Source organism: Podarcis liolepis, assembly GCF_965112155.1.
Source record: "Podarcis liolepis genome assembly, chromosome: 5".
NCBI classification, from domain to species: domain Eukaryota; kingdom Metazoa; phylum Chordata; class Lepidosauria; order Squamata; family Lacertidae; genus Podarcis; species Podarcis liolepis.
The window spans coordinates 64,143,954-64,171,624 of NC_139556.1; the positions used below are offsets into that span (position 1 = coordinate 64,143,954).

Sequence of the window (27,671 nt, forward strand, 5' to 3'; positions counted from 1 at the left end):
TTCAGTAAAATCCATATATGCAGTAATATGACAGCGTGAGCTGTGACATGCTGCAATGCAGAATAACCCTAGAAATCTTTGAAACGATGTGCCTATGTTTGTACTAATTATAGATAGAGATAGGATATACATTCATTCCTATACATCAAGGTGAACCCAACTGGTCAGAAATACAATGGACACTGAGGATTCATACCAGTGATTTCTGCACTTGAAAAACAGCATATGTAGCAGCAGTTCCCCATTCCCCCATAATTTTTGATGTTAACCACACTGCATGTCTGGGCTATGCATGGAAGAAGCTCACAGCATACTAGCTTGGGATATTACACTGCCCTGGTGTAATAACTAAGGTATATAAGGTAGAGATAGGCAATTGGATGGACTCAACCTGGTCCTTAGAAGCTGCTCAATTGGTCTGAATTCCAGGGACCCGTGTTATTATGTATCACCTACAAAGGCTGAAACACAGAGCTGCTGTATATTCTTCACTTGATGGCTGCATGTGTATGCTTCACTGGATGACTGCAACTAGAAGTGGTGAGCTGTACCTGTTTCTTGTTCTCTCAGAAAACAGGCTCTTCAATCATTTTTAAGTCCACCTTCTATTAATCACTGTGATTAATTAATTGCTACTGCTCAGCTTTAAATATATGACTGGATGATCATATATTTACACCTTATGAAATTCTGCACACTATCTTGGAAGGGCAATCATTGCCTCCAATGCAGTTTAGAAAATCATATAAAAATAAAACAAATATAAATGTGTGAAGAAGTCATTAGAGATCAAGTACCACAGAGAAAACTTATACATCACCTCAAATACAATGATCTTCAGTGGAGTCAATTCACACATTAAATTATGTATGAACTGGTCTTTGGTCAAAGGACTTGCATTACCCATGGTGAACAGCAACAGGTGATTTGGCAGAGCCCTCCCCTTAGTACTAAACACTATGTACCTTAGTTAATAATTCCAACAAAAGGCAAAGGGCTCTTCTGCTCTCAAGCCCTTGTTAAAAATGAGCTGCTTGCCAGGAGAAGAGGGAATGGCTGTATAAATGCAAGTGCCTAGAACAGGCAAGTCCTCTAGCCTGCTGCCCTCCAGATGTTTTGGGCTACAATTCACATCAGCCCCAGCCAGCATGGCCAACGGTCAAGGATGATGGGAGTTGTAGCCTAAAACATCTGCAGGGCACTAGGTTGGAGATGGCCAGCCTCGGCTGTCCCTCCTTCTCCATCTCCAGCCACCTCTTACCTGAGATGGCCTGAACAGCCACGCGCAGGAACCCTTTCACTTCCCCCTTCTCGCTGACAATGGCGACGCGGTGCACCAGAGGTACAGGATACAGCAAGTTGCTGAGATACACAAAGGCTCTGGAAAGAAAAGTGACATAGGAGAGTGGTCACTGCGCCTCACGCACGAGCTTCTCCAAACATACTCCATAGCCGATGGTAGCTGGGACCACAGTTCACCGCTCACATCACAACATGGTGCTGCAAAGCAAAACTAAAGAAAGGCAGCCATGGCCAGCCGGACAGAGAGGGGGAATTCAGCGTGCTTAGAACAGAGTTCCTGTGCTGAGCAGTGAAGCGAAAGTGTAGTGAGTTAGTGAGCGCTAGCATAGCGTACCTCTCGTTCTGTCATCTCCCATGGCTGAAGGGAGGGGAGGGGGCGGTGCTGGTGCAAGAAGGAAACTAGGAAAAGGACCTCTGGCAGGAGAGACTAGACAACTAGTACCCTGGGTGCTGTAATTCGTCCAAGGTCCTGCTGCTGAGTAACAGTGGGGCAAAAGGGACAGAAAAGAGGACAAGCAAAGACAAAGAGGATTAGAGGTTTAAGGCAGGGAAAGCAGTGGGGTGGGGAAGAAAAGGGAAGGAAGGAGGGAGATAGGTTCCTTCTAGAGAGGAAAAACTCCCCAGGACTTGAGAGACACAAATTGTGCTGAATTTTAGGCCTGCTTCAAAGGAGCTGTCAACTAATCAGAGTTCCTTCATGGAAAGGAAACATGCCTTTAAAGCAGGGGAATGAGACCTGTGGTATTCCAAGTGTTGTTGGGTTCCCATCAGCCCCTGGTAGAACAGTCAATGGTCAGTGACGGCAAGGAATTGGAATCTAGCAGTATCTGGAAGACTACAACCTTCCCACCCCTGCCATAAAGAGTATAATATGCTGCAGCCAGCTTCATTCCACCCACTAATCTTAGGGCACTGATGGTTCCCCAAGTACCTGTCTTCCTTGTAATAAACCCATGAACTGGGTGGGGCAGTATTCAATATCCTTGACATAAATAGAACACCACCTCTCCCTCTCTCCCTGTCTCTACACACAAACACACACACTTTGCTTGGGTTATTTCAGTTTGGAGAAGACATTTAATAAAAATTATAGTCTATGGGGGATCTTGAATCTTTGACATGAACCTGTCTAGCCTCTGCTTAAATATTTACAGTGGTACCTCGCAAGACGAATGCCTCGGAAGACGAAAAACTCGCAAGACGAAAGAGTTTTTCGTTTTTTGAGTTGCTTCGCAAGACGAATTTCCCTATGGGCTTGCTTCGCAAGACGAAAACGCCTTGCAAGTTTGTTTCCTTTTTCTTAAAACCGCTTGAAGAGGTGCAGTTGCAACTTGACCGTGCTTCACAAGACGAAAAATTCGCAAGATGAAAAAACTCGCAGAACGAATTAATTTCGTCTTGCGAGGCACCACTGTACAGTGAAAGTTGTTTTTTGGGAGGGGAGTTTACTGCTGCTGCTGTACTGCTGCAACCAATGACTGCCACCCAGGGTCATTATGGTCAAGTTGGAGGTAGTACTCAGTGTGAGATGCATGGAGCCAGATACCTGTGTCCTCCTCACTTCAGGTTGAGTGAGTGGTCATTATGGGATTTAGAGCATTGTCCCCTAGTGAGCTCTATTTCTTCATAACATCTGAATTGGGAGAGGCTATGCAGGCCCTAGATTAATGACTGGACTCAGTGGTGGGGTCAATACACTGAGCTTGAATCTGGGCAAGATAAAGGCTCAGTGGGTGTGGTTCTGGAAAATTGGTCAATTACCTGCACTAGGAGGGGTTTCACTCCCTCTAAAGCAGTGGTGGCTAAACTTGGCCATCCAGCTGTTTTGGGACTACAATTACCATCATCCCTGACCACTAGTCCTTTTAGCTAGGGATGATGGGAGTTGTAGTCCAAAAACAGCTGGAGGGCCAAGTTTGGCCACCACTGCTCTAAAGCAACAGGTTCATAGTCAGGGCCTATGACCTATGACTCTTGGACCTAGCTAGCATTATCATTGGAGGCACAAGTGTCTTCAATGGCCAGGAGTACCTACTCCTGCTTTGGCTGGTAAGACACCTTTCGTTGTTCTTGGACTGCAATAGCTTATGCACAGTAGATCATGCACTGTTAGTGTCAGTACCTGATTGCCGCAACATGCTTTATGCAGGGCACTGGCTGTTTGTATGCTTTCAGGTCAGCTTTATAATTTTAGTCCTAGTGAACAAAGCTCTAAACAATGTGGGACCAGGGTACTTACTCCCTATAGGTTGGCTAGAGCCACTAGAAATTATCACTGAGATTGTCATAGGCTGAGCTTTTAGATGTGCCTCACCACCCATACTCAAATCCCTCTTTACTGAGAAAGGAGCACTCAGTGCAATAGCCCTTGCATTATGGAAGATCTCCCCAGCAAATACGAGGCAGATATTATTATTATTTCAGCAAACATTCCAGTAATGTTAATTTTTATCTGATCACTTTTGCAATAATAGCAATATATGTTTATTTATATTGAATTTCACATTGGTTTTAGTTTAGACCAGTGTTCCCATCTGTGAAAATAACATTGAACCTTGTTTCTGTCTTCTCTGATATTACCTATCCCTCCCAGTTACGTGTCTTCTTAAAGTTTGACAAGCATCCCTCAATGCCCTCAATCCAAGTCTTTTATAAAACTTTTAAGCAGCACAGGACCTAGGACACAGTCCTCTGGCACTCCACTCAAAACTTCAGGTTTATGCCGAGCCATTAGTACTGTAAGCATTTGTTGGGTACAATTGCTCAACCAACTATGAATTCACTTAGCAGCAGTATCATATCACTCAACCAACATTTTCTCATCTTGTCAACAAGATAAAATGGGAGACCTTTTCAAATTCTTTGCTGAAATTAAGATATATTCTCTTTGTTGTTCCCATGATCTACCAGACTAATAACTTTATTAAATGAACACATATTAAGAGATTAAGAAAGAACCCATCCAAGATTAGAAATTTATAAACAGCCTTACAGTATTTATATTATTATAACAGTATACAATATGTTTGTTGTTGTTTAGTCGTTTAGTCGTGTCCGACTCTTTGTGACCCCATGGACCAGAGCATGCCAGGCACTCCTGTCTTCATACAATATGTTACATTACTATAATTGTTCACGTCATGGGAATCAATAGGAAGTAACTAGTTAAAGGACTGGGGGCTGGTCACATTAACAGAAAGAAGGAATAAGTCCCACTGAACCAGATGATACATGTCTCGGAACTGGTTGGTAGGGAATGATGGGCATTCTGGCATTGATTTGGGGTATATTAAGTCTCATATTTGATTCACTTCCCATCTAACTCTGAAAGAGAAATGCACCGGCCTCAATCTGGAAGCAATTCCATTCTCTTGGTGGCATGACTAGTAATGTCACCAATAAACGTATATCAACCAACATATATCATAGATTAACTTCAACAACTACATCCATAAATTTGGCAGGAAGGTTGCCTACACTGATAAACCTTTTAAACTGCTACTGAATTTTTGCTCTGTGTTTTTTTTAACGTAGGGAAGACATATATGCACCAGGAACTAACATCAGGGATGCTTTCCCCTTGGTCTTAGCAAAATGATCAAACTTGAAATACATCTATATTGCAATCAGGCCTTTAACTATGAAAATGTTTCCTGCTAACATACATGACAATTGTCATTGTTTCAAGCCATTCTCCTAAATCTGTGCTCATAAGAATAGTTTAAAAATGATCATATTACATCAGAATCAGTGTATAGTGTGAAATGTGTGTATGAGCATGATCATTAATATTTTGAAAAGTTCCCCTGCAGATTAAGACTTTAACTTTAAATCTTGTGAACAAGTGACAGCTCACCTAATACTCACAAATAGGGGTCTGTGCTTGGAAGGAAGAACTGTTAAAAAGAAACCAGAAATTGCTTTCTTCAGACCAGAGAAATGACCGGTGTAATCTAAGTATGGACTTGTTCTGCACAGCTCACATCCCTGATAAAATAGCGCTTTAATAGGTTATTATTTAATGGGGTAGCCATCATGGTGCCCTTGAAATGCTGCTAGACTGCAACTACTATTACCCCTAACCATTGGCTATGCTGGCTGGAGGGTATCACGTTGGAAGTGGCTGCCAGTAAGTGGAGAAAAAGGTGGCAACAACTAGACTTGTTTTAAGTTGGTTGAGTCACTGAAAAAAGGGACACAGCTGAATTTATCTGGGGCATTCAGAATATGAATCCTATTGGTCTCAAGCCACTACAGCATTTATTTCACCTTCTCCCTTCTGTTTATTCTAAACTCTAAACTCTAAATTCTAAACTCTTAGGTACAGCATAGCATAGAATAGCATTATCCCGTAGCATTATGAATCTTACTAAGAAGAAAGTATCAGCTTATTCTTTGCTTTCTGTTTGAAGAGAAAGCAAGAACAGCTGTATTTGAGTTGAGTTTTTAGTTTGATTGATTTTACACAAGAGGCAAGTTTCCATATATCCTTCCAGACAGCATCAATCAAGCAGCAGTAAATGCGCCTGCCCATAACATTGTTAAGAAATGATCTGGTAGGTGGGTTGGTCACCTGTCAATCACCTGATGTCAGGTGACTTTTTTGCCTTGCACGTGTATTGCACAGTGCATTGAAAAGCACTTGGTAAGACCCAGTAATCAAAATGCCAGGTCTTGAGAAGCCCCTTTCAAAGTGCTGTTTTGCACAGAACAGCACTACCCAAATGGGATGGCCTGGTGGACTGAATCGGGCCTATGGGCCAGAGATTCCCCACACCTGGCCTAGAGAAAAGCAATGTACCCACAAACTTCCTTGGAACTGCAAATCTCCTTGATGCTCAAAACCCATGGGCAGATATTCTGAAAGAATGCAGATAACATCACCTTCTCAAATCTAGTCTCTCTTTTATTCAGCATAATCTTCATCTTCTTCATATGAGGTCTGGAATGTCTTGTTTTGAAATTGGATGGCTAAGAGGAAGCAGGAGGCATACATCTGTTGAAGTGCTATTATGGTCACAGCCAACAAGGGCCCATTATGAAACAGGCCTGAAACCCAGAAGAATGAAGGAACTGGCGAACTGGAGAGGTGGAGAGGCAGAAGCAGTAAGAAGAGAGAGGGGTCAAGTCAGGGACGTTGGGAGGAGACAAAGAGGTAGAGGGATTGATAAAGGAAGGCCGAAAGAGGCTGTGTGTCATTAAAAGAATAGAGTAGGATAGAGGCACTAACCACAAGATTGGTGAGGTGCAAAGATGGCATGCTCAGACCAAAGAAAAGCCTTTCAAAAGGAAGACAAAAGTGAAATAACCCCCAATTTTGCTAAAGCTTTGGAGATAGAGCCAGCAGCTAAAAAAATAATAATAATAAGGAAAAAGAAAAAAAATCAAAGACAAAGATCCAATCAAAGCACACTTCATGAGAAATGTGAACGGCACAGCTGCTGCATGGGGGGAGTCAATTTTGTCTGACTCAAAAGACCCCCCAAGAACAGTTCACAGGATTGGGGGAGAGGGTGTTCCCTCATTGAGCTATTTGGTAGTTTGGCCTGTTTGTTGATTTAAAATCTCAAATCCCCCAGAAAAAAAGGAAGAAGCCAGCTCTTTCGGTCTGAGACTGCAGGACTCTTCCCCAATCTCCCTCTCTGGCTTTTCTAGGCCCTTTTCCTCCCTTGCTGGCTCCCATTTTCCTGACTCCTACTTAAAAGTGAGGAAACTAAAGCTTAGGACCTCTTGCCCAAATATCAAGGAAATATGTTATGTTAATACAAAGTTAAATTAATCCTGGTATAAATTGAGCAGCTTCTGAGGTGCAGGTTTATGAATGTGGGCCCGTGAAGGGCAGGGCTTTGAAGGTAAAATGATGAATATTTGGTTCTGCCTGAGCAAAACAGGCAAGGATATTGCAAGGACCCCAGTAGGATCCTGCCCCCTCATTTGTACAGAGTATGCATCCATTGCCAGAACGTGGTTGCTTTTCTGCCTTTGTGAGAAAATTGAATAGTGTGATGAAGAATCGTATCTTTCTTAACAGCAAACTCAATTTGCAGTCCCAAAGGCACAAGGATGAAGCCTTTCGCTGCCAAATATGGAAATTAGAACTAGCCATGTTTGCTTTCAATGAATAATTTCTCTCCAGTGCTTTTCTCTGCCAAATTGTAATGTAGCAGAAATAGCTTCACTCACTTACTAGGTGGGACAACAAATGGCACTGGTTGGTAGGGTCATCCCAAATCATTATGGTGAAGGACAAGATGGCATCCCACTCCAGTTCAGCTGAATCTTACTTGAAGACTGGTAATGGGACAAAGTCCTCCAGAATAGGCTACATGGCATACACAGCTCTGTCCTTCAGCACCTGCTGCCTGAGGTGGCTGCTTCACTCTGCCTACTGGCAGGGCTGGCCCTGCTGGGTGGCCATACAAAAGCAACTGTGCTTTCAAGCATATTCTAGAATTCGTTCCCAGAACTTTATTCACTACCCACTGCTCCTGTGTGCTGAAATCCTAGTTTCTATCCTTTGTCAAAGTTAAATACCCCAAATGCCAGTCTTCAGCATTTGCTGAGCAATGCAAACAAGAAAAGTTTGCCTAGTTTCTTAATGTTTTCAGCATTTATTTCCTGTTTCTATATTCTAGTCCAATCAACTATCCTTCTCTCTGGAATGACGCCCTAGTGTTCCTTTATTCTAGAGCTAAATCTTAGTTCCCTCCATGTCTCCTAGATCAGAATTATCAGGGAACTGCATTAAATGCACACTCCTCACATCATACTGTACAGGAGCAGACAATGAAACTAGATTATCCTCCTGTTTTTGAGACCATAGGTATAAAATACGTTTTTTTAAAAAAACAGTCTTGAGAGAAGGCACATAATTGCAGAAGCTTTAAGCTCTGCAGGCAGGTTCTGGACATTCACTTCTAAGTCATTGCCTCTCCAGAAGCCATCCCCTCATTTGTCTTCCTGCCAGTTTTCTCACAGTATATCTGATTCCTCCTTAGGTATGCTCAGACCCTTGCTTTTTTGTTTTGTTGGTTTTGCCCCCTCATTTCTGGAACTTGTTAGAGAGCTCACCTGTCCCTGAGTGCCTTAACATGGGAACAGTGTCAGAAAGCAGGTCTCTTATGCGAAAGAGCTAGTTCCTTCCCAGCATGCTCTCCTAAGACCTCACCAACCTTCCTACTAAACTGAACAGGGGGGAGCGGTCGTAAAATGGATCCTGGCCATCATACAGCGGGTACTCCGGAAAGATGTCTTCCTCCAGGTCATCCTCCTCCTCCTCCTTCCCCACGTGCTGCTCGTCAGCAGGCTCGGTGATGTCGGAGTCAGGGTTCGAGAAGGTGGGGGAGGGGGTGAGATCAGCCATGCGCTCGCTCATGCATGTGTTGAAAATAGGAGAGCTGTTGCAGCCAGAGATATCTGAACTAAGGTTAGTACAACAAGATAGGAGACAGGTTAACACCAGCTATTCCAAACACACAGAGAGAGACTAGGCTTGCTCTGCCTTTTCTTTTAGACCAAGAAGCAGTGTTAATAAGGAGGAGGGAAAGGAATGGAAAACCTCCCAGGCCAGATACATCTAACAGAGGAGCCACCAATGCCATCAGCTAAAAATGGTGAAGACCCAATAAAATTTGATGCAAATTCCTCCAACAGTTCTCACCAAAACAACTATGGAGCTTGATAAGGTTCTTCTGACTCATTGGTATGGGAAGAAATTCCATTGTGAATCCTGACAATGGAATATATAATGCCTCAGATGTACCCAGATTTATTAAAATTCAATGGGAAACCCTTTCTGCCTGGCCCCCAACAATTCCCAGCTGGTGGCATCACATTTGTTTCTAACAGTTGCATGGGAAGCACATGATAACACACATTATATACTGGGCAGTATATAGGCAGATACACTCCAAATGACACACACAAATGTACAAATCCTACAGCAGGGTTTCTTAGCTGCATTCCATCCTACAAGCTATTTTTTTCTTCAGGTACAAGATCATATTACCTCCCCACAGCCAGCCAGAAGGATCTTTTGCATGGTAATACTGTACAGGTGGGTGGCCACAGTCCTCTATGGCATCTATTTGTAATGGTTCCCACCAATCCAGAGGTCACAATCTGCAAGCAGGGAATCCTGCTTGAAGGGCTACAATTTAAGACTTTAGAAGCTAAGGTGGTCCATCCTGGATCCTGGAAAGACCAGGCTCTAAAAGCCTCTTTTGACCTTGCTGTAGGAAATTTCAGCCATCAGTGATGGTATTGAGAACGAGAACATAACTTTGGACACCATGCACTGGACATCATGCGTAGCTTTGTGAAAAGGGCTGTGTCAGCATATATGTGCGTGCATGTACAGCTCACAGTAAAAGAGCTTCTGCACTGATATAAATGGGAAGACAACCCACTCCAGTACATAAATCTGGAGAGCAGAAAGCGATCCCTACAAAAAGGGCGAGATGCTGTGCAATTATCTTGTTGTGTGATCTAATCTCTACCCAACTGTGGAAGGAATGCTTGTGCAGCACATCAGTTCTTAGGACATTTCCTTCCTTGGGTCTCTTTAGTTTGGCATGATATTTTGACAGATCAAAGCTCTCACCTGCCAACCAGCCTGAACCAAGGGAAGCGATCATAAAAGGGGTCTCCGCCTGTCACCACATTGTCACAGTCTTCTATAACACTAGAGGGCACTTCAGCCGCCCGGTCATACATCTCCCGCATCAGGTCCAACCTCTGCCTGCAATGGCAGAGAAAACAAATTACCGTAACTCACACAAGCACTGGGCTACTTGCACCTAAACCATTATCTTACCTGTGTGCCCTCAAAAGCTGGTGCTGAAACCTGCTCTGCTCACTAGAGGCACATTAATACATAGGAGAAATTCCCATCTCTCTTGGGACTGGCAAATAAAAAATGCTTCCCAAACAATAGTGGGAGCCTGTTTATACTGAATTTTGGCTTTTTCACTCAAGCGCTAGTGCATGCTCAGAGGAAGTGGATGCATTATTATTCTGGCATGTGCAAAAATCAGAATTTGGTCCAGGTGATGAACTTGTCAAAATGTAGACTGATCAGAGGCATGTCAAATGCAATCTAGCTTTGATACATGTCAAAAAAGGTTTCTATGAGATTTCTGCATATATAATCACATTGCATCAAATAGCAATGTAAGATAAAGTGGTCATCCTGCATTACAGAGACCATAAGCTAAAATTTATCTTTTGACTTTACCTAGCTATTTCAGATAGTATTGGGAAGGAGTATGCTTTGGAAACCAGGCAGAGGTTGTGTTATTTTGCTGACACATCCACAAAACTTAATCCCATTTCCATACTCGACTCACCTTGCCAGATCATGGCATACTTGAATGCTTATGTATATAAGTCCTAAAATAACCTGTGAAGGCAACATTAAATCGTTTATAGATATACAGTTGTACCTTGGTTTTCGAACAGCTTAGTTATTGAATGTTTTGACTTCCGAACGCCGCAAACCCAGAAGTGGCTGTTCCGGTTTGTGAACTATTTTTAGAAGCCAAACGTCCGACAGGGCTTCAGTGGCTTCCAATTGGCTGCAGGAGCTTCCAGTAGCCAATCAGAAGCTGAGCTTTAGTTTCTGAATGTTTTGAAAGTTGAATGGACTTCCGGAATGGATTCTGTTTGACTTCCAAGGTACAACTGTATTTCCCTTTGTCAAGGGCACAATTGGCTTATTGTGAAATAAGAGGGCGCACTACCATGTCAGACAATAATCCTATATTCTGTATCACCTTCCTCCCAGATAATCGAAGTTCCTTGACTTTCTGTCAGCCAACTAGTTGCCCATGGTGCTATTAAAATATATTTGCTTACCTGAGTTTCTCCAGAGTCCAGTAATGGGTTGCTCCATTCTTCTGGTCCTGCACCTCCACTGCCACAATAGTCCTTGGGAATGGACGTTTCTCACGGTCTTTGGCAGCATCCGGAGGAAGCAGGTCTGGAGGCAGAGGTGAGTACAGGGTGTCTGTAAGGAGCACAAACTGAAATTGAACCTGGAAGAGAAAGGAAGGGAAGAGTCATTGCTGCTGGCTAGTACTTCCTCATGCACAGAGGTCACACTACTCAGGGCACCCTCTTCTCTCACACCACATATAAATTATGATAGCAGGATCTTCACTCAGACAAGAACCCTCAAAACTTACTTGTCTTTATCCAGGTCAATTGCAGTTGCAGCCAGCTGGTCTGTGGTCACTCCATTTCATATCTTAAATAATTTAATAACAGCGGCAACCACCACTGCCTTTCAATGGTTATACGAGGATAGTTGTTTGCTAATGGACCTGGGTGAAAATACTCTGGTAAAATGCTGCTTTTTCTTATGATTCCTCCCCCTCCCAAGTTTTTTTTAAAGAGTAACTGCTAGTCAAACAACCAGTGGCGTAGCGTGGGGGGTGCAGGGGGGGCCGGCCGCACCGGGTGCAACATCTGGGGGTTAGGGTTAGGGGGCGCAAATCCACAGGTTAGGGGGCGCAAATCCACGGATTAGGGGGCGCAAATTACTTGCCTTGCCCCGGGTGCTGACAACCCACGCTACGCCACTGCAAACAACATAATATTTCTCTTAACTTCAAGGCCCTGTGTCCCTCCTCTCATTTATATGTTGGTTATTTCAATAACCATAAAAATTCCCTTGTGGGATCAAACAAAAGTCCATTTAATTAGTTTGGTTTTCAATCACAGCTAGATGCTTTTGGACATTCACAAATCTGGCATGGCCTTTTCCTGTTCTCCAGAGCATCTGGTAATCAGAGATATTATCGGTTTGTACACTGAAGTTCAATATAGCTGTCATGGCTAATGACCAATTAATCAGGGCCAGCCACACCATTGGGCAGGGGGATCCTACTTCCTCCAGTGGTAGATGTGGGGGAGTGCAGGGTGTTGAGGGTACAGTTGTATGTGCCCAGTTCCATCTGGAATACTATTTCATCTGAAGAAACAGCAACAGAATGCGGAATAGACAATGCCAATCACCATTTGTCACTATGACAGAACCTGCTCACCTTCTTCTTCAGCTCCACACTGATGGCATTGGCCTCCTTCAAGAAAATGGCATTGCCCCACAGCTGGTCCCGAAGAGATGTAAACTGGTACCATTTCCACTTCCTGAAGGCCCAGAGCGCCTGCTCAAACTCTCGCTCTGTCCATTGTACTGGTGAGATAAACACTCCACAAGGTCACTCTCTTCAAAGAGCAAGTCCTTGCTGACACCCCTTGATTATAGCTCACATTATCTTCTCCTCAAACAAACTGTCTACTGCAGGCTTCCTCAAACTCCACCCTCCAGATATTTTGAGACTACAATACCCATCATCCCTGACCAGTGGTCCTGCAAGCTAGGGATCATGGGAGTTGTAGGCCAAAAACATCTGGAGGGTCGGGTTTGAGGAAGCCTGGTCTACTGACAGATGGGCAGAACAAATTCTGGGTGCAATGGCCTTCAGACAGATTCCCCAAACTCTTTTAATACCTTGGGATACATTCTAGCATGCCAAGCTTGAAAAAATATACTCTGAGGACTGGTTTCAGCGAACCACATTCCCTAGCTAGTTAACTTCCCAGCAGCCCCCCTACAAAGGCTCCAAAGGAAACAAGAAGACATTATTGCAATGTGGTTGCTCAGCTTGTTTGCATGAGCCCAATTGCCATTTATTTTCATACCTACCTGAACCTCTAGTTCTGGGGCAGCTAGCACTGTACCCCACATATGTTGTGAACTACAACTCCTATCATCTCTGACTATTGGCTGTGCAGGCTGAGGCTGATGAGACTTGTAGGGTGGAATTCAACATTGCGCTGATGGAACCATCTCCCCTCCCCTCTCCTCCCCCTGTACACTGTTCTGGGGTTCTGCTAACCATCCAGAGTGGATTTTAGAGGAAGGGGGAAATGGGGAAAGGAGAGAGGGGAAAACCCCATTGCACTTCCACTAGAGCACCAGGTTGGCTGAATTCGGTGCCAAATCACCTGGAGAGCACTGGGTTGGGGAAGACTGCTCCAGCTCATATTCGATTTCCTGATTCTCCTCTGACTAAACTTGCTTCTGACTGAACATGCACAATTTTTTTACAAACACAGCTTGTTATGTTATGCAATCACAATCATTCAACAACATGACAAAACAGCAATCCTAACAGAGTAGTCCACTAAACAATGCAGTATTTATATTTATTTAGTTCTTGGAACTGGGTACAGCCAGACTGTAGCAGACCCCTATCCTGGACAGCCACTTCTAATCAGTGTACTGTAGACATTATTCCGCTCGATGAGCCAAAGGCCTGACTCAGTATAAGCAGCTTATCTGGAATGTATATGCCACATAATCATGCTTCTGTATGGGAATAGAGACCTAATCCCACTGCTTTTTTCCTAAAAAAAAAAAAAAAAAGGTGCCCATACTCCCAATGAAGTTGTTACAGCAAGTGCCACACTTTTTAACAAGAAGAGGTGCTGGTACTTTGTACCCTTGAGAACCCCCTGAAAAAAGCACCGCCTAATCCTTTTCAATTTATTACTTCCATATAGTGAGTGAGCAGTTCAAAATAAAAATAGCTTGTTTGCACTTTATATTAGAAAATAAGTAGCTGAATACAACTCACTGAATGATAGGTTTAATAGCTTTTTCTTTTCAATGAATTATTACCTTCATCCTCAGGTTCCTCCTCTTCCTCATTAGCCTCAGGATAATACCTTGAGTCCATCTGCTTCTGTAAAGCCTCCAGTTTACTCTCATAATCCTAAAAGAGCAAGCAGATGAGCAGTTAATAATCCTATTGCCTGAGTTTTGATATTATGTGCTGAGTCCAGGTAAAACCAAGAAATCATTCCATTCCCTGATCAATACTTTCCATTTCCTTAGTAATCACCATTTCAGTTTAGTGGATTGTGAAGTTTCCTGAGATACAGAATTATAAGAAACTATACCTACATAGATTAATCATAATCTTAAACAATGTGGGACATTAGATGGGGGCTATTATGTGGAGTTCTTGACCTTTTACAAATGTGATTATATAAGAATCTGGCTTGCTGGGAGATGCAAATCCTAGTCATTATTTCTCTTGCACTTTAGGTGGTATAGCGCAGTGGTGGGCATATAGATTTTATGTAGATAAAGCAGGGATGTCTGACTTCCAACTGTTTGATAATGGAAACAACAAAATGACCCCCCCTCTAAATTATACTGTAGAAATGGGGGGGGGGGCAGCACACACACAAACCAGGAATGGGTGTGTGTGAAACTGTGAGCTCAATTCTCTCTAGTATTCAAAACAAATTCCTGAGCTCAGAATTCTTTAATTTAAGTAAACATTTTTTGCACTTGGCTCCAGTTACTGCTTCTCAGGCCACTACTAAAATGCATACACACAGTAGATCCTGCAAGCCTAAAGTCTGCCCTGTCCTATATAGTGTCACATCCTGGAAATGATTGTGTCCCCTACCAATTACAGTGCAACTTGTCTGCTTTATGCTACTCTGGTAACATGTGCAAAAAGCAACCTGCTTATTACTTACAAGTCTTTGCTGCTCCAGAAGGTAATTGGCTTCTTCTCTTTCCTTCCGGTACTGATCTTCCAGTTCCTGAAGCCTACAGAGAAAAAGGAATGACAGAATGTCCATGCAGTACTGAAAATTGCAGAGAACCATTACATTTCCTATTCCCCTGCCATGTTACCTTCTCCATATCCAACCCCTGCCCCCTCTCCTGTGTGTAAGTGTGAAGTTGCCTTATACTGACTTAGACCATTGCCAGCTAGTCCAGCATTGTCTCCTCTGACTTCAGGATTCTCTGGCAGAGGCCTTTCCTATCACCTGCCAACTGGAGATGCAGGCATTGATTCTGGGACCTTCTCTGCATTCTCTGCATGCAATGCATGTACTCTGTTACTGAGCTACCACCCTCTGAATTATGAAGCCCTGTCAATGAGCTCTTCTGCATTCTTCCTTCCACTCACCTCTGTTCCATCTCCTGCTTCATGTCAATGCCTTGTTTCTCCAACAGCTCTCTTTGGGCAAAAGCCCAGTCCACTGGTTCAGCTGGGGTCTCTGCACATGGAGTTCGCTCCCGCTCCTGGCGTGCCTGCTCAGGGTGGTTAAATCGAAATACGTGGCTCTTTCCCATGATTATGCGATTTCCTGTGCAGAGAGGGGAGCATATTTACTAGAGGGGTTGAAATAGGATGGGATTCCAGAAACTGATCAACGCATTGCTAAGATGATGAAATTATGTCCAACTGCAAAGCTTCTGTCCCATGTCATATACAACTCACCTGTCCCTAATGACTTCAATACAAACCATGCTCAACCACCAGTCCATTCAGGACAAAGAGGCCCTCTTTCAGAAAATTATTTCCATGAGCATTATTTTATCAGGGAGAACTTTCCAACCATAAGAGCTGTTTGAAAGTGGAATGGACTCATTCAGAAGGTAGTGGACTCTCCTTCTTTGGAGATTTTTAAGCAATGTTTGGATGGCCACCTGTCATCTCTAATTGAAATTCCTGTATTGCAGGGGGTTGGACTAGATGACACTCAGGGTCCATTCCAACTGTACAATTCTGTGATTCTATGATTCCACAAGTCTATCCCTCCATGGTAGAGAGCTACCTGATTTTATGGAGGCTCTTACAACACTTTTCTCCTATTCCTGATTCCCTTCTACTGGAGAATGAACCTACCTGATCTTAAGATGCTGGGCTCTGTTACTTTCTTTCCATTGACATAGGTGTCTGCTCCCTCACAAGGTTCTAGAGTCACCACTGATATGGAAAATGCACAAAGGGAATTGGGAGAGGACAGGGAATAAAACAATGTGTGAGAATTACAGAGAACAACCTTCCCCACAATCTTCTTACAAATACAATCAATAAGCTTGCTGAGAGGGGAACCAAAACCTCTGCATTAAACCTACATACAGAAAGCAAGGCAATGCCTTCATTCCAAAAAACAATTTTTGTTAGATATGATACTTTAGACTTGAAGGTATCTGTTCATAATAACACATCAAGATATGGCCCAGAGGCTCCAAAGGAGCTATAGGGATAAGGTTGGACAAAAATATTTGCTGCTTGAGGCAAAGGATAATATTATGCTCATTCCCCCATTACATATACAAATGCAGGTTGGACTAGTGGTTGAATCTTACTTTAACACTCAATGGGACAGTGTCCTCTAATGCTGGGAAGGGGAACCTGTGACTCGCAAGAAGATTTTGGACTCCAGCTTCCATCAGCCTCAGTCACCATGGCCAATCAATTATTATGTGAGTTGTAGTCCACAGATGCCCCATCGTTGCTCTGTAGCAACCAAAGGCAACATACCGGTATATGAAAGGCTAGAATGCATTTTATCAGAGAAATTCAGTCTTGTGGCAGGACTGTTGTGATTATTGCTAAAAGCCTGCAGAGGTCAAAACTGAGCTGATACAACCGAGAAGCAAAGAGACAGCACTTCCCAATGCAGTTACTTTCCAAAGTGCTCCATTTTGAAAGGCAGGTAGGGAAGAAAGTGGTATTCTGTGTACCCATTGGCAGCAATGGAGACAAATGACTTAGAGAAACTCAGTTCTAAGTAGAAAAGGAAGCCCAAGAATTGTGAGGCTCTCTGTATGGGGGTACCTTCACTGCCAGCCTTAGTGTTACTTCGGAATATGCAGTGCTCTTCTTTGATGAAGTGACCGCTAAGGACAATGTCCTGCCTCCTCTCAGCATCTTCTCGACCAACCCTGTTGGGGCAAAACACAGTTGCTGAGGTTTCCAAAACAGCAAAGCATTTTAGGTGCTTTGTGATTAATAACAGAGCTCCTTGGACCAACCCTATTAGGGTCCCAATGGACAGGAAAGCTAGAAGAATGCCTTTGCAGAAAGCATCACACACACCCCAAGTCTTGTTTAGCTGTAGTAGCTATTGGTTTGCTTCTAGTCACAATTCAAGATGCAGGTTATATAGAAAGCCTTAAGCAGGCTGGGCCAAGTCTATCTTAGTGAGCACCTTCTCTCTTATGAACTACTGTGTCCATAAAACCAACAGATGATGGCCTGTTGGGGATCTCACTTCTGCTCCATATCTATAAGGAGCAGGGCTGTTTTTGTTACAGCTCTGAAATGTCCTCTAGGCAATGACTCAGGCCCTAGCCCAGATCTAGTTACACAAAAAGGTACTTAAGAATGAGTCCTTTACCAAAATGTGAGTGAGGTTCAAATACACATCCCACTGAAAGCAAATCTAGGCAGTATTTGCATTCAGATGCTTGTGTGATTTACACTCATAGTTACTGTTCCAGCAAATTATATGTACATGGAGTGCAGAAGCCTGCTTCCACACATGGATCTCCTTAGTCTAGCCTTCCCCAACCAGGTGCCCTCCAGGTGTTTCAGGCTACAACTATCATCAGCCCTAACCGGTACATAGTCCAAAGTATCTGGAGGGCATCAGGCTGGAAGGCTGCCTTAGCTGAATGTATGTATGAAAGAACAATTTGATCTGTGAAATCCTTGTAGCTTTGCCACTTTCTGGCTCCTAAATAGTTGGATGGTTTTTGGATAATCCATCCTTTTGTTGTACATTTTTGTTGTTGTCTTTTTGTATATTTTTTGCTGTTTTCCCTCTTCTTCACTGCTAGATAGGCATGCACAGACTTGGAGAGTAACTAAGTGTGTTTTACTACTTTTAGTATTTGTTAATGTTTTGTGCTGTACACTGCCTAGTGGGGGTTTTCTTTAGATGGAAAGGCAAGTAGAGATGTTATAAATAACCATGCACACATACAAATAGGTACAATGTGCCAAATTCAGTCTGTGACATCTCCAGTTGACATTTGAATGTAAAACTGCTGGTGAAAATCATATCACTGTCCATCTTCTCTGTTAATCCTGGCAAAGTTGTAATTGTTCCTATAATTATTACCTGGTTATTCCATCTTTAATGTAATACAGAAGGCACTCAGACATGAGTGGGTCCTCATTTAGGTTGACCAGATGTGGTGTCTAAGAGAGACAAGAGAGAGGTAGAGCGGGGGAGAGAGATTAACACCCTTTTCTTTCACAGGCCAAGGCCTAGCCTTGCTCTTCTGTCAAGTCTGCCCTTTTTCAGAGTGACCTAAATGTGCCACAGCATTGATAGCGCAAGATGTTTTGCTGCCCAAGGAAGGCAAATCCCACCCCCCACACATATTCCACATATGGGGGGGGGTGATGAATCTTACCTGAACACAGGTTGATAGACAGTGCCTGCCACCAAATTTAAGGGGAACAGGCTAGTTCAGCGGGTGCAGGGTAGGCCTGCCGCCACCACCGCCATGCCTCCGCTCCCACTGCTCACCCTTCCCAACCACTCACTGCTTACCTGTGCTGCTCACCCTTGCCCCCCCTTCCCACTCACCCTCCCACCCAACTCTCATCCAGCACTCCGGCGATCGTCAACAGAGTCACACCAGAGTGATGAACCAGAAGCCGCTTTGGTGCGACTCTGCTGACAATTGCCAGAGTGAGTGTCTTTTGGTCAGGCACTAATGCCAGAGCGCCAGACCAAAAAAAACCCCAGGACATTCCAGGACAGAAACAGAAGCCAGGACTGACTTTAAAATGGAACAGTTGGCAGGTCTGCTTGTGGCACCTTAAAGACTTAACACATTAAGATTCATTTCATCAGTATGATCCAATGGATGACATATGGGGACTCCTCCAATCACAACATAGAACCTTTTCAGGCTGAGGGGTGCATGGAAAGCTGTTGGGGGCTATGTCCCAGCAGTAGCAGGGGCCAGATCCATACACCCTTTACACACACTCACACACATACCTCCTATGAAAACATAGCCATATTTTTAATTCTCAGTAACTCAGTTCAAGTTGCGCCTTCCATTTTCCTCACATACTTGATTTATAAAGTTTATAAGAAGAGGGAAAGCTCTGCTACCTCCATTTTTTGTCCTGACTGTGCAAAAAGCAAAACAAACTTGCTAATCCCTGCAAAATAATTCAGTTAACATCAATGTATAACCAATCTGCAAGCCCCACCTTAATTACTCAAGGCCTCAAACTTCAACACGTATTTACATTCCAAAAATATTGTGCATGCAGTCACAAAAAACACTGGCACTTTTCATATTTGCAAGGGCCAGAAGTCCACCTCTTTCAGACCCTCCAAGCATCCCTATTTGCTAGGGACATCCCTGATTTAGAGAAGCTGTCCCAGTTTCTGATTCAATCCCAGAATGTCCCGCTTTTCCTTATGATGTCCCTATTTTCATTGGAGAAATGTTAGAGGATATGGAGTTATCCAACCCCTAAGCCATCTGAGCCACCTTCCTGTAAAGGGAAGGTTTTTTTTTTAATGTTTAATGTTTTGTTATGTTTTTATATGTGTTGGAAGATACGCAGAGTGGCTGGGACAACCCAGTAAGATGTGTGGGGTATAAATAGTAAAATTATCATTATGGAATGAGACGTCCCTATTTTCATTGAAGAAATGTTGGAGGGTATGCTCTCTAAGGCTTTTTCACTTCTGTTTGAGATTCTTGTATCAGATCCTCTTGCAGAATAAGGAGAAGCAATTGCACAACATCAAAACTCTCCTCCTGCCCTGCCTTCAAACATATAGCTACTTGTCTTAGGAAGTTTATTTCCTTCAATTTCTATGTCTCCTCTCCAAAATGGAAATAATGAGCCATTTTGGGGGGGGCCACTAGGGGGCGCATTGGAAGATGGCTGACAATAAAATCTCTCTGACCCACACGAGGTAATTTGGAGGCTATGATGGGGGTAATTAGCCTCCTTAACAACCCCCCCAGGATTGGGGGGGCGGCCCTTGCCTGCTGTGCCCTATACCACCCCCAAATTTGTGGGGGTGAGGGCACTAGGCACAAAGCCTTCCTGTGGGATTTCGGCACTCCTGAACGCCGTCCCTGATTCGCGCCACTAGATGCAGAACTTCAAAGGAAACAATTTGGATGAAAGGAATGCACATGTTTCAAGAAAGAAGGGGGAGTAAAGACTGCTAACAGAAGAGATCTCTGACAAAACAAGATAAGAATAAAACATGAGAAGATACGCCAAGATAAGGTACGGCAAATGACTGATGGGGGAGGGGGGGGAAACTCTCCCTTCTTTCCCTATGTGATTAAACAAGAATCCCCTCCCCTCACGAGTCAGAAATGTTGTTTTAAGGACTTAAGCTGTGGATTTAAGGCTGTGTGGAGATAAACTTTCGAACCAAAGCACGTTTTAAGAAGAGCGTGGAATGTGTAAGAGCTTTGGAATGATGCAGTTAAAAATGCCGTCGCCATTTTGGGAAGTTCTGTCGGAGGTTTTGAGTCTGGGAGGAGAAAGAGAGAAATAGAGCTGTTTATATATTGTGGGTTAAACTCCTCAGTGGGACTTAAGAGCGACAGTTTTATGAGACTATGATGGAAAGAGTGATGTTATCTATGAAGGAGACGATATATGGAAACCATCTCGATTTGAGGATTGGAAGAACGGAAAATTCACACAGGACTATTATTACTATTGGTGTTTATCGGCTTAAGGAGACTATCAGAAGAGATCATAAAGAAAAAAGAGAAAATATATGAACAAGATGTGATGTGGAAACAGCAAGATAAGATGGGATAGAACTATGAACTTTGTTTGGACTGATTTGGACTGATTGGGACATTAACGCATCAGAAGGAGACGATCAGAATCCCCCTTCGGATCTTGAAATATGGGTCCCCCCAACAAAATTTAAAATTTGGCTTTGTAATTCGGAATTTATGTGATATGATTTAATTTGATGTGATTGGCCAGTTAATAAAAATTATTTATAAAAAAAAGAAATAATGAGCCATTTTATCAAGCATTTTCCCACACAATACAAAGTGATATAAACATTATTAATAAAAATGTGATTCATCCTACTGAAAGAACATGCTCACATTACCAAGTGTTCAGAAAAGAAGCACATTTTAATTTTAAAGGTCTCACTTTGCCAATGCAAGGTCCTCATTTTGGGGGTTCAACAGATCAACATTATGTTAGATCAAATGACTTACAGAACATTACTGCCATTGCCATCATGGAATCCCTTCTTGGAAAGATATTAGCATTGCAACTATCACAGCAATCTGAACACCATGCAAAGTGGACCAGATACCATTTACTCATGCAAGGATTGGAATCCCACAAATAGCAAACATGCATCCAAGCAGTTTTCCACTTGTCCTGTGCTTCAACCCCAGAAAACCTGCTCTTTAACACTAAATTGGGGGTGGGGGGAGGCTGAAAACTCAACTGCCATTTGTTCCAATTTAGCGCTAAACCATGGGTTTTCCTGGGGGGAAGCAGATGGGCAAATGGAAGTGTGGACGAACCCCAAGTTTCAACAACTGTTCTCAGTATGAAATTATCATCTTCACTGAAAAGCTGTACCTATGCACTTTAAACACTGATCAATCAGTCAGAAGTAAGGCAGTGAAATGATTACAATCAGTTGATTGACAGACCTGCTTATAAGTATGAGCAGTTACTGGAGCAGGCACGCAGATGCAACCGCCATGGCTGAGCTCTGTTCTCCTGCCTCTAAGCAATCAACACCTGAGGCCTCTCTGGAGAGAGGAGGCAGTATGATGCAGAGCTCTCTCCACTACTGAATTAGGCACCATGTAACGTAACATACTTTGCTTGTGACATGGGGCAGAGTCATGGGTGAACAAACAAGCTTATTACATCACCCTTTGTAATGATTTCAATTATGTAATTCATAGAAAACATGCTGAATGTTGCTGTGCCTTCCTTCTCCCTGAACTACTTCTAGTCACCGTGTACAGAATTCAGAATGTTTTCTTGGCACCAGACAGTACAAACCAATTGTCTGAAAAGGAATCACACAGATCACTCCAATACAACCCCTTAACAAGACCAACCTTCTTGGGGGAAAACACCCCTACACTCTCCAGGAAAACATCCTGGGGTTTAACTGGGGGTTTGACTGGGGGTGGCTACGTGACAAAGGAAGAAAGAAAAAAAAGAATTCAAATGCGCAATATGTCAAAATAAATCATTATCACAAACATATGAATCAAAGTGTTCTACTATAAACTGTTCCAGTAATCATATGTAAATTTTGATAAATGAAACAAAGACTTAAGGAACTAACATTGATGTTCCTTGCTAGAGTGTTGAGTTCCCCACTCCTTGCTACCTTCTGAAATATGTTGTGCTATTGGACCTGTAATAATTTCACACATACCCAGAAGAACAGGGGTTGATAAACTGTATTAGAATCAGGACAAGGCTTCTTTTGGCTCTGCCTGAGCATAACTAATATGATGTAAGAAGACTAGTTCTAGGCAGTTGGGTTATAGGGTTGTACAAACACCATTAATTCTACTTCTTGCCTCCCTATGCTGTTGGGTGAGGAAAGTGCTATCAAACAGTCCTCTTTTCGTGTTCACTGTACTGAAGAAAAACACCTTTAACATATCTATGTGTTTTAATAGCAAGAAATTTTGATTTAAAATATCAATGAAGAGAGAATATGCATTCATAGAGTTCTTGGTCCTCCAGCAACTGGAATGGACTGTTAGTGGGGATTAGACACATGCAGAGAAGATGGGTCTATCAATGACTATTAACCATGAAGGCTAAATGGGACCCTCATGTTTGGAGGCAAGATGCCACTGACGACTGGCTGCTGAATATCTGTCATGCTCTCCTTGTGGGCTCCCTTGTGCCATCTTGTTGGCCACTGAGTAGATGGATCTCTTCTTATGTTCTTATGAATAAGGGAGTACCCCCAAGTATAACTACTCAGCAGGACAGGCCTAATTCTATTTCTTTCAAGCAGCCCAATGGAAACAGAAACAAGCTACTGCTGGATCTTCTAATAGAAATTTAATATGGGCTATTGCTAGATGAGTAATAATTGTGTAGCACAGCAGCAGCAGCAGCAGCAGCAGCAGCAGCAGCAGCAGACCATTCAGAAAGGGGGCAAAACATTCATTCAAAATGCTAATGACAACTTCTATGTATCACCAGAGTCTCAGGTGGACTTTTGTCTCTATATTTTATACACACACACACACACACACACACAGCCATTAGCAGATATCAAAATGCAATTGAGCACAGTGGAAGAGGCAGAAAAAAGAATCCTACCTTTTTAGGTGAAAATACTCCAAGTGTACCACCATCTTCTCTCATAGCAACTCCCATTTCTGCAAGCAAAGCTTCCCTGGAAAATACCAAAGGATGAAACTAGAACTTAAACAACTCTGCCAAGGCCTGGATCTTGTAGCATTCAGAAAGAGACTGCACCATGCTCTCTAAACAAAATTGATGGTAACAGACGTAGATTATTAAAATGCTGGTCTTGGGGAAGTATTGATGCTGGGGAAGGATAAACAGGGGTGAGTGGAAAAGTAGCATAGGTAAATGTTAACAGCAGGCTCCGAGGCACAGAAACAGCCATGCTTTTAGAGGAAACATGTGATGAAATTAAAGATGAGCCCTCTTCACTCTTCACCTCTGCTAAATTTGATGGGGCAGGGAGAGATTTCTTGCACTCCAACATGCACTATGCGTTTTACAAAAAGTAACATATGAAATGGTTCTTCCTGGCCCAATAATTCCCAGCATCCCAGGCTCTCTAGTCATCATAAATGGGGAGTCTATGAGCTGAAACAGCCTCCATGTGGCAATTGCTCCTCATGATGACTTTCACAGATGGCTCTCTGCCAATACATGGAGTGTTTCTCTGTTATACTGAGGCCATACTGCGATGAAACAAAATGTCAAACCACATAGACTCAGGTGTGAACTTTTTATATGAATATAGCCCTGATAGCTTGACTCCTACCTCTCCATACGAATTGCTTCTGTCCTGCGCAGCTTTTCTTCCCATGTTTCATTCAGCTCAGCAATGATCTTCTCAGTTTCCTGCAATGGGAAAGTTGAACATAAAACATTGAACTAGGAATATATTGCCTGCAATGCATTATGCAGAGCTTATCAACCTTTCTCTAGGACAGGGATGGTAAATCTGTGGCCCTCCAGTTTTGCTGAACTAAAACTCCCATCATCCCCAATCAATGGCCATGCTGGCTGGGGTTGATGGGAGCTGGAGTCCAACAACTTCTGGAGGGCTTCAGATTCCCTGTCCAGGAGGCAACAATCAGAAAAACTTTATTCCACGACTGGAATATGCACAGTGCACATTCACTTTTGACCTGATCATAGTTAAGAGGTGGCTTCAGATTCTTTCCAAAATTATCTGAACAAGGTTATAATATTTAAAGGCAACACTGGAGATTAACAATTATTGTCTCTGCTATGGTCTCTTTCTACCAAGTTTCCCACCATCAATAGCTCTGTGGTACAAATATGGCATGCATGATCTTGGCTCTTACCTTCAGTCTCTCAATGGCTTCTTCACTACCTGGAGCAAACATGATGCGTTCGTGGAGACTGGAGACCGAAGCAGCTCGGCTGGACAAGGCTGAGAGTGAGGAGGACGGGCTCATTCCTACCAAGGCATTGGTCACTGTGGAGAGATTGTCATGGCGTTGACTCATATCTGCCACTCTACGATTATCATTATTGTTCTGAAAGTCGGACATGTCTAAGGGATTCAGGAGGGGAGAAAGAAGAGGGAAAGACACAAAGACAAGAAGGAAGGAAAAGATAGAGAAAAGAAATGCAGTTGGGAAATAGCAACATGATGCAATGAGGAGAAAGGTAGAAATTCAACAAAGAGATACACAGACAATAATGTGGGTATAGGTGCCAGGGCAGGAGCCTAACATCAGCTTATCTTATTAAGTCTCACTTTGCTCATGCCTGTGCCTTGGGGGAAATGGACAGCTTACTGAAGATCTTGTCTACAACCACTGTGGACCCCTTCTCCTCTAGCATCATAGGCAGGGGATAGAAAAATTCCTGGATAACATGTCCATTAAGGCAATGCAGGAGAAGATTTCAGGACTGATGGGATCTGGAGTTTAACAAGATCTGGAAGGTCATGGGATCCGCACCCCTGCAACACATGTTCTAGATATGTAATATAGACATCTGCTCTCAGATAAAGGTTGGATCTTTGGCTGGTGTCAAATGCTCCAAAGCTTCCTGTCATTACACATCTGTTGCATCATTACTATTGATAAAAACCAGAAAAGGCCCCAAAATTAAGAGCATAGAATAAATAAACTTTGTGAGTCTAACAGGAAAATTCAAACACTGTTGAAACAGGTAATATTAGTATCAGCGTTTTTTACATCCAAGGGTATTGCATGTTAACAACACATTAGTTTTATGAGGTTCATGTCCAAACTAAAACAAATAAATGTTTCCAGCAAAAGTTTAGTGTTTTAATAGTTAGTGTTAGCATAATATTAATGAGCACAAGAGCTTGAATTTAGAACCAAGTGTTCAACTTCCCATCTGTTTGTGAAGGTCAGAATGGAAGTGTTGCTTGAAAAAGCAGGACCATAGACACACCATCTTCCCTATATGGATCAAGATAGTCATTGAGTATCAGCCATTTCGGTCAAAACTCAAAGAAAAAAGGGAAAGTAGGAGGTTAGCTATTGGGAATTCCCAAGGCATTTCTTGTTCATTCATCTAGATCAAGATAAGATGGCTGCTGTTTCAGTTTTTTTGGCAGCGTCTAAGATTAGGACAAAAGCTGTGCATATTCAGAGACTCTGAAATGAGTGACCTTAATGAGTGACCTTCCTGCTCAAAGAAGTCCCCTTCTAAATTTTACCTTTTCACTGCATTTTAACAAAGAATAGGAAACTGAAAGAGGCCAGAGCATGCATCTTTGTAATGCCAAAAAGGCCAAACATACCTGAGATGCATGAAATCCAGGAGAAGACCCTGAGAGTTTTACATGATGGAAATCTCATTTTCTGCTTCCCTAAACATTATAAACAACAATAACCAGGAACACCTCTCTTAGACTGTCCTGGTAAACCTTTTTGCAGCAATGGATAACGCTCTGGCCTTGCAATATAGTTGTCCTCTCCTCTGCAGCTAAGCAGCAGAGGCATATCATGGGGGGGGGGATGCTGTCACCCCAGGCACAGTTTTGGAGGGGTGTGCCTTCCTGCCAGTCATGAGCTGTTGAGTCCTTTTCAGGCACCCTCCAGCAGGACGAAGCCAAAGGAGAAGGCAACAGCTCAGGCGTCCTGCGAGCCCTGTGCTGATCACAAAAGGAGCATGGGGTTGGCGCTTGCCTGTTGCCTCCTTCTCAGAGGCCTTCCACCTGGAGCCTGGAGGGCACCTGCAAAGGGCAAAACAGCTCAGGCATCCTGCAAGCTCAGTGCTGAGCATTGGAGAAGCAACGCTGCCCCTCTCCAATGCTGGGATCCAAGGCTGTGAGCCGGCCGCGCCTCCAAACATCAGAGATACTGGAATGAGCCAGGGCTGCGAGGGCACCCAGAAGGGTCATGGCAGCTCAGGCACCCTGCAGGTCCCATGCTGCCTGCAAAAGCAATGCGGGATTGGCACAGGGAGCTGCTTCGTCTCTCCGGTGAGGAGGACGCAGTTGCTTCGGTGGCACGCCCCGCCTTCATGGCGCGGCGCTCTCTCTCTGGTGTGTGCCCACCAGCCCTGGGGCGGTGGCAGGAGATGCTCTGCCGCCGCTGACTAGCCAACACAGCCTGGCAACCAGGCATCACTCTCACACCATTACAAATCTTTGTCTGCTTCCCCCATCCCTCACCCTTACAAAATCTCTATGAGTATGGAGATCCAAGACTATGGCTCTTGAGTAAAGAGCAGAGTAAATATTGATGCACTATTTCCCGAGGCTATGTTTTAGAAAAGGGCATTGGCAAACAGGTTGGTAACTCAGGATAATTGTTAAATTTGTAACAACATCAGAAATCCAGGTGTAATCAGGTGAGCAGCACTGTTAACTACTCTGATTTGGGTTGGATTTCTGGTTCAATAAATCATATGTTTAATATGTTTAATAATATAAATAGATGTCTTGGGCTTTGTTCAGCAGATGGGCGGAGGGAAGGCAGAACCTATGCAATCCAGGGGGTGGGGCAGGCCCGGTTGGGTTTTTAATGCATGGACACTGGGTGATTTCTGAGAATATACAAGCCCTAGAAAATTTGGTTCGCCTGCCTGTGGTTTAAATGGCTGTTTTAGATCAGAGCGTAGGCTGCACTGCTCACAAACAAGGCACAGGCTTCAGCGCCTTTTAACATGCCAGCAAAAGCCAGTTCATTCTGTCACACCCATCAGCCGATAAACTATTCCAGCAACATTCCTAACAGATACAACCATACAATCAGCAGGAGGGCCAAATAGGATCACCAGTAACAACTGTGCCACCTGTGG

At 43.4% G+C, this 27,671-nt stretch overlaps 1 protein-coding gene across 22 annotated transcripts in view; it reads right to left on the reverse strand.

The window, feature by feature from the left end:
* The window catches only part of KIF1A (kinesin family member 1A), a 120,697-nt gene that overhangs the window by 39,589 nt on the left and 53,437 nt on the right, over positions 1-27,671 (reverse strand). For 7 of the 22 annotated variants that reach the window (XM_083505631.1, XM_083505628.1, XM_083505626.1 and 4 more), the window contains 13 exons: positions 24,728-24,861; positions 24,178-24,257; positions 23,478-23,553; positions 18,250-18,329; positions 16,962-17,068; positions 16,023-16,103; positions 15,300-15,480; positions 14,860-14,932; positions 13,988-14,081; positions 12,348-12,496; positions 11,158-11,336; positions 9,905-10,042; positions 1,262-1,380 (listed from right to left, as the gene is read on the reverse strand). In XM_083505631.1, the coding sequence (XP_083361757.1) occupies positions 1,262-1,380; positions 9,905-10,042; positions 11,158-11,336; positions 12,348-12,496; positions 13,988-14,081; positions 14,860-14,932; positions 15,300-15,480; positions 16,023-16,103; positions 16,962-17,068; positions 18,250-18,329; positions 23,478-23,553; positions 24,178-24,257; positions 24,728-24,861 (1,491 nt within the window). Of the gene's footprint in view, positions 1-1,261; positions 1,381-8,474; positions 8,724-9,904; positions 10,043-11,157; positions 11,337-12,347; positions 12,497-13,987; positions 14,082-14,859; positions 14,933-15,299; positions 15,481-16,022; positions 16,104-16,961; positions 17,069-18,249; positions 18,330-23,477; positions 23,554-24,177; positions 24,258-24,727; positions 24,940-27,671 lie in introns of all 22 variants that reach the window. The other 15 variants (XM_083505640.1, XM_083505638.1, XM_083505637.1 and 12 more) reach the window with 5 other exon arrangements.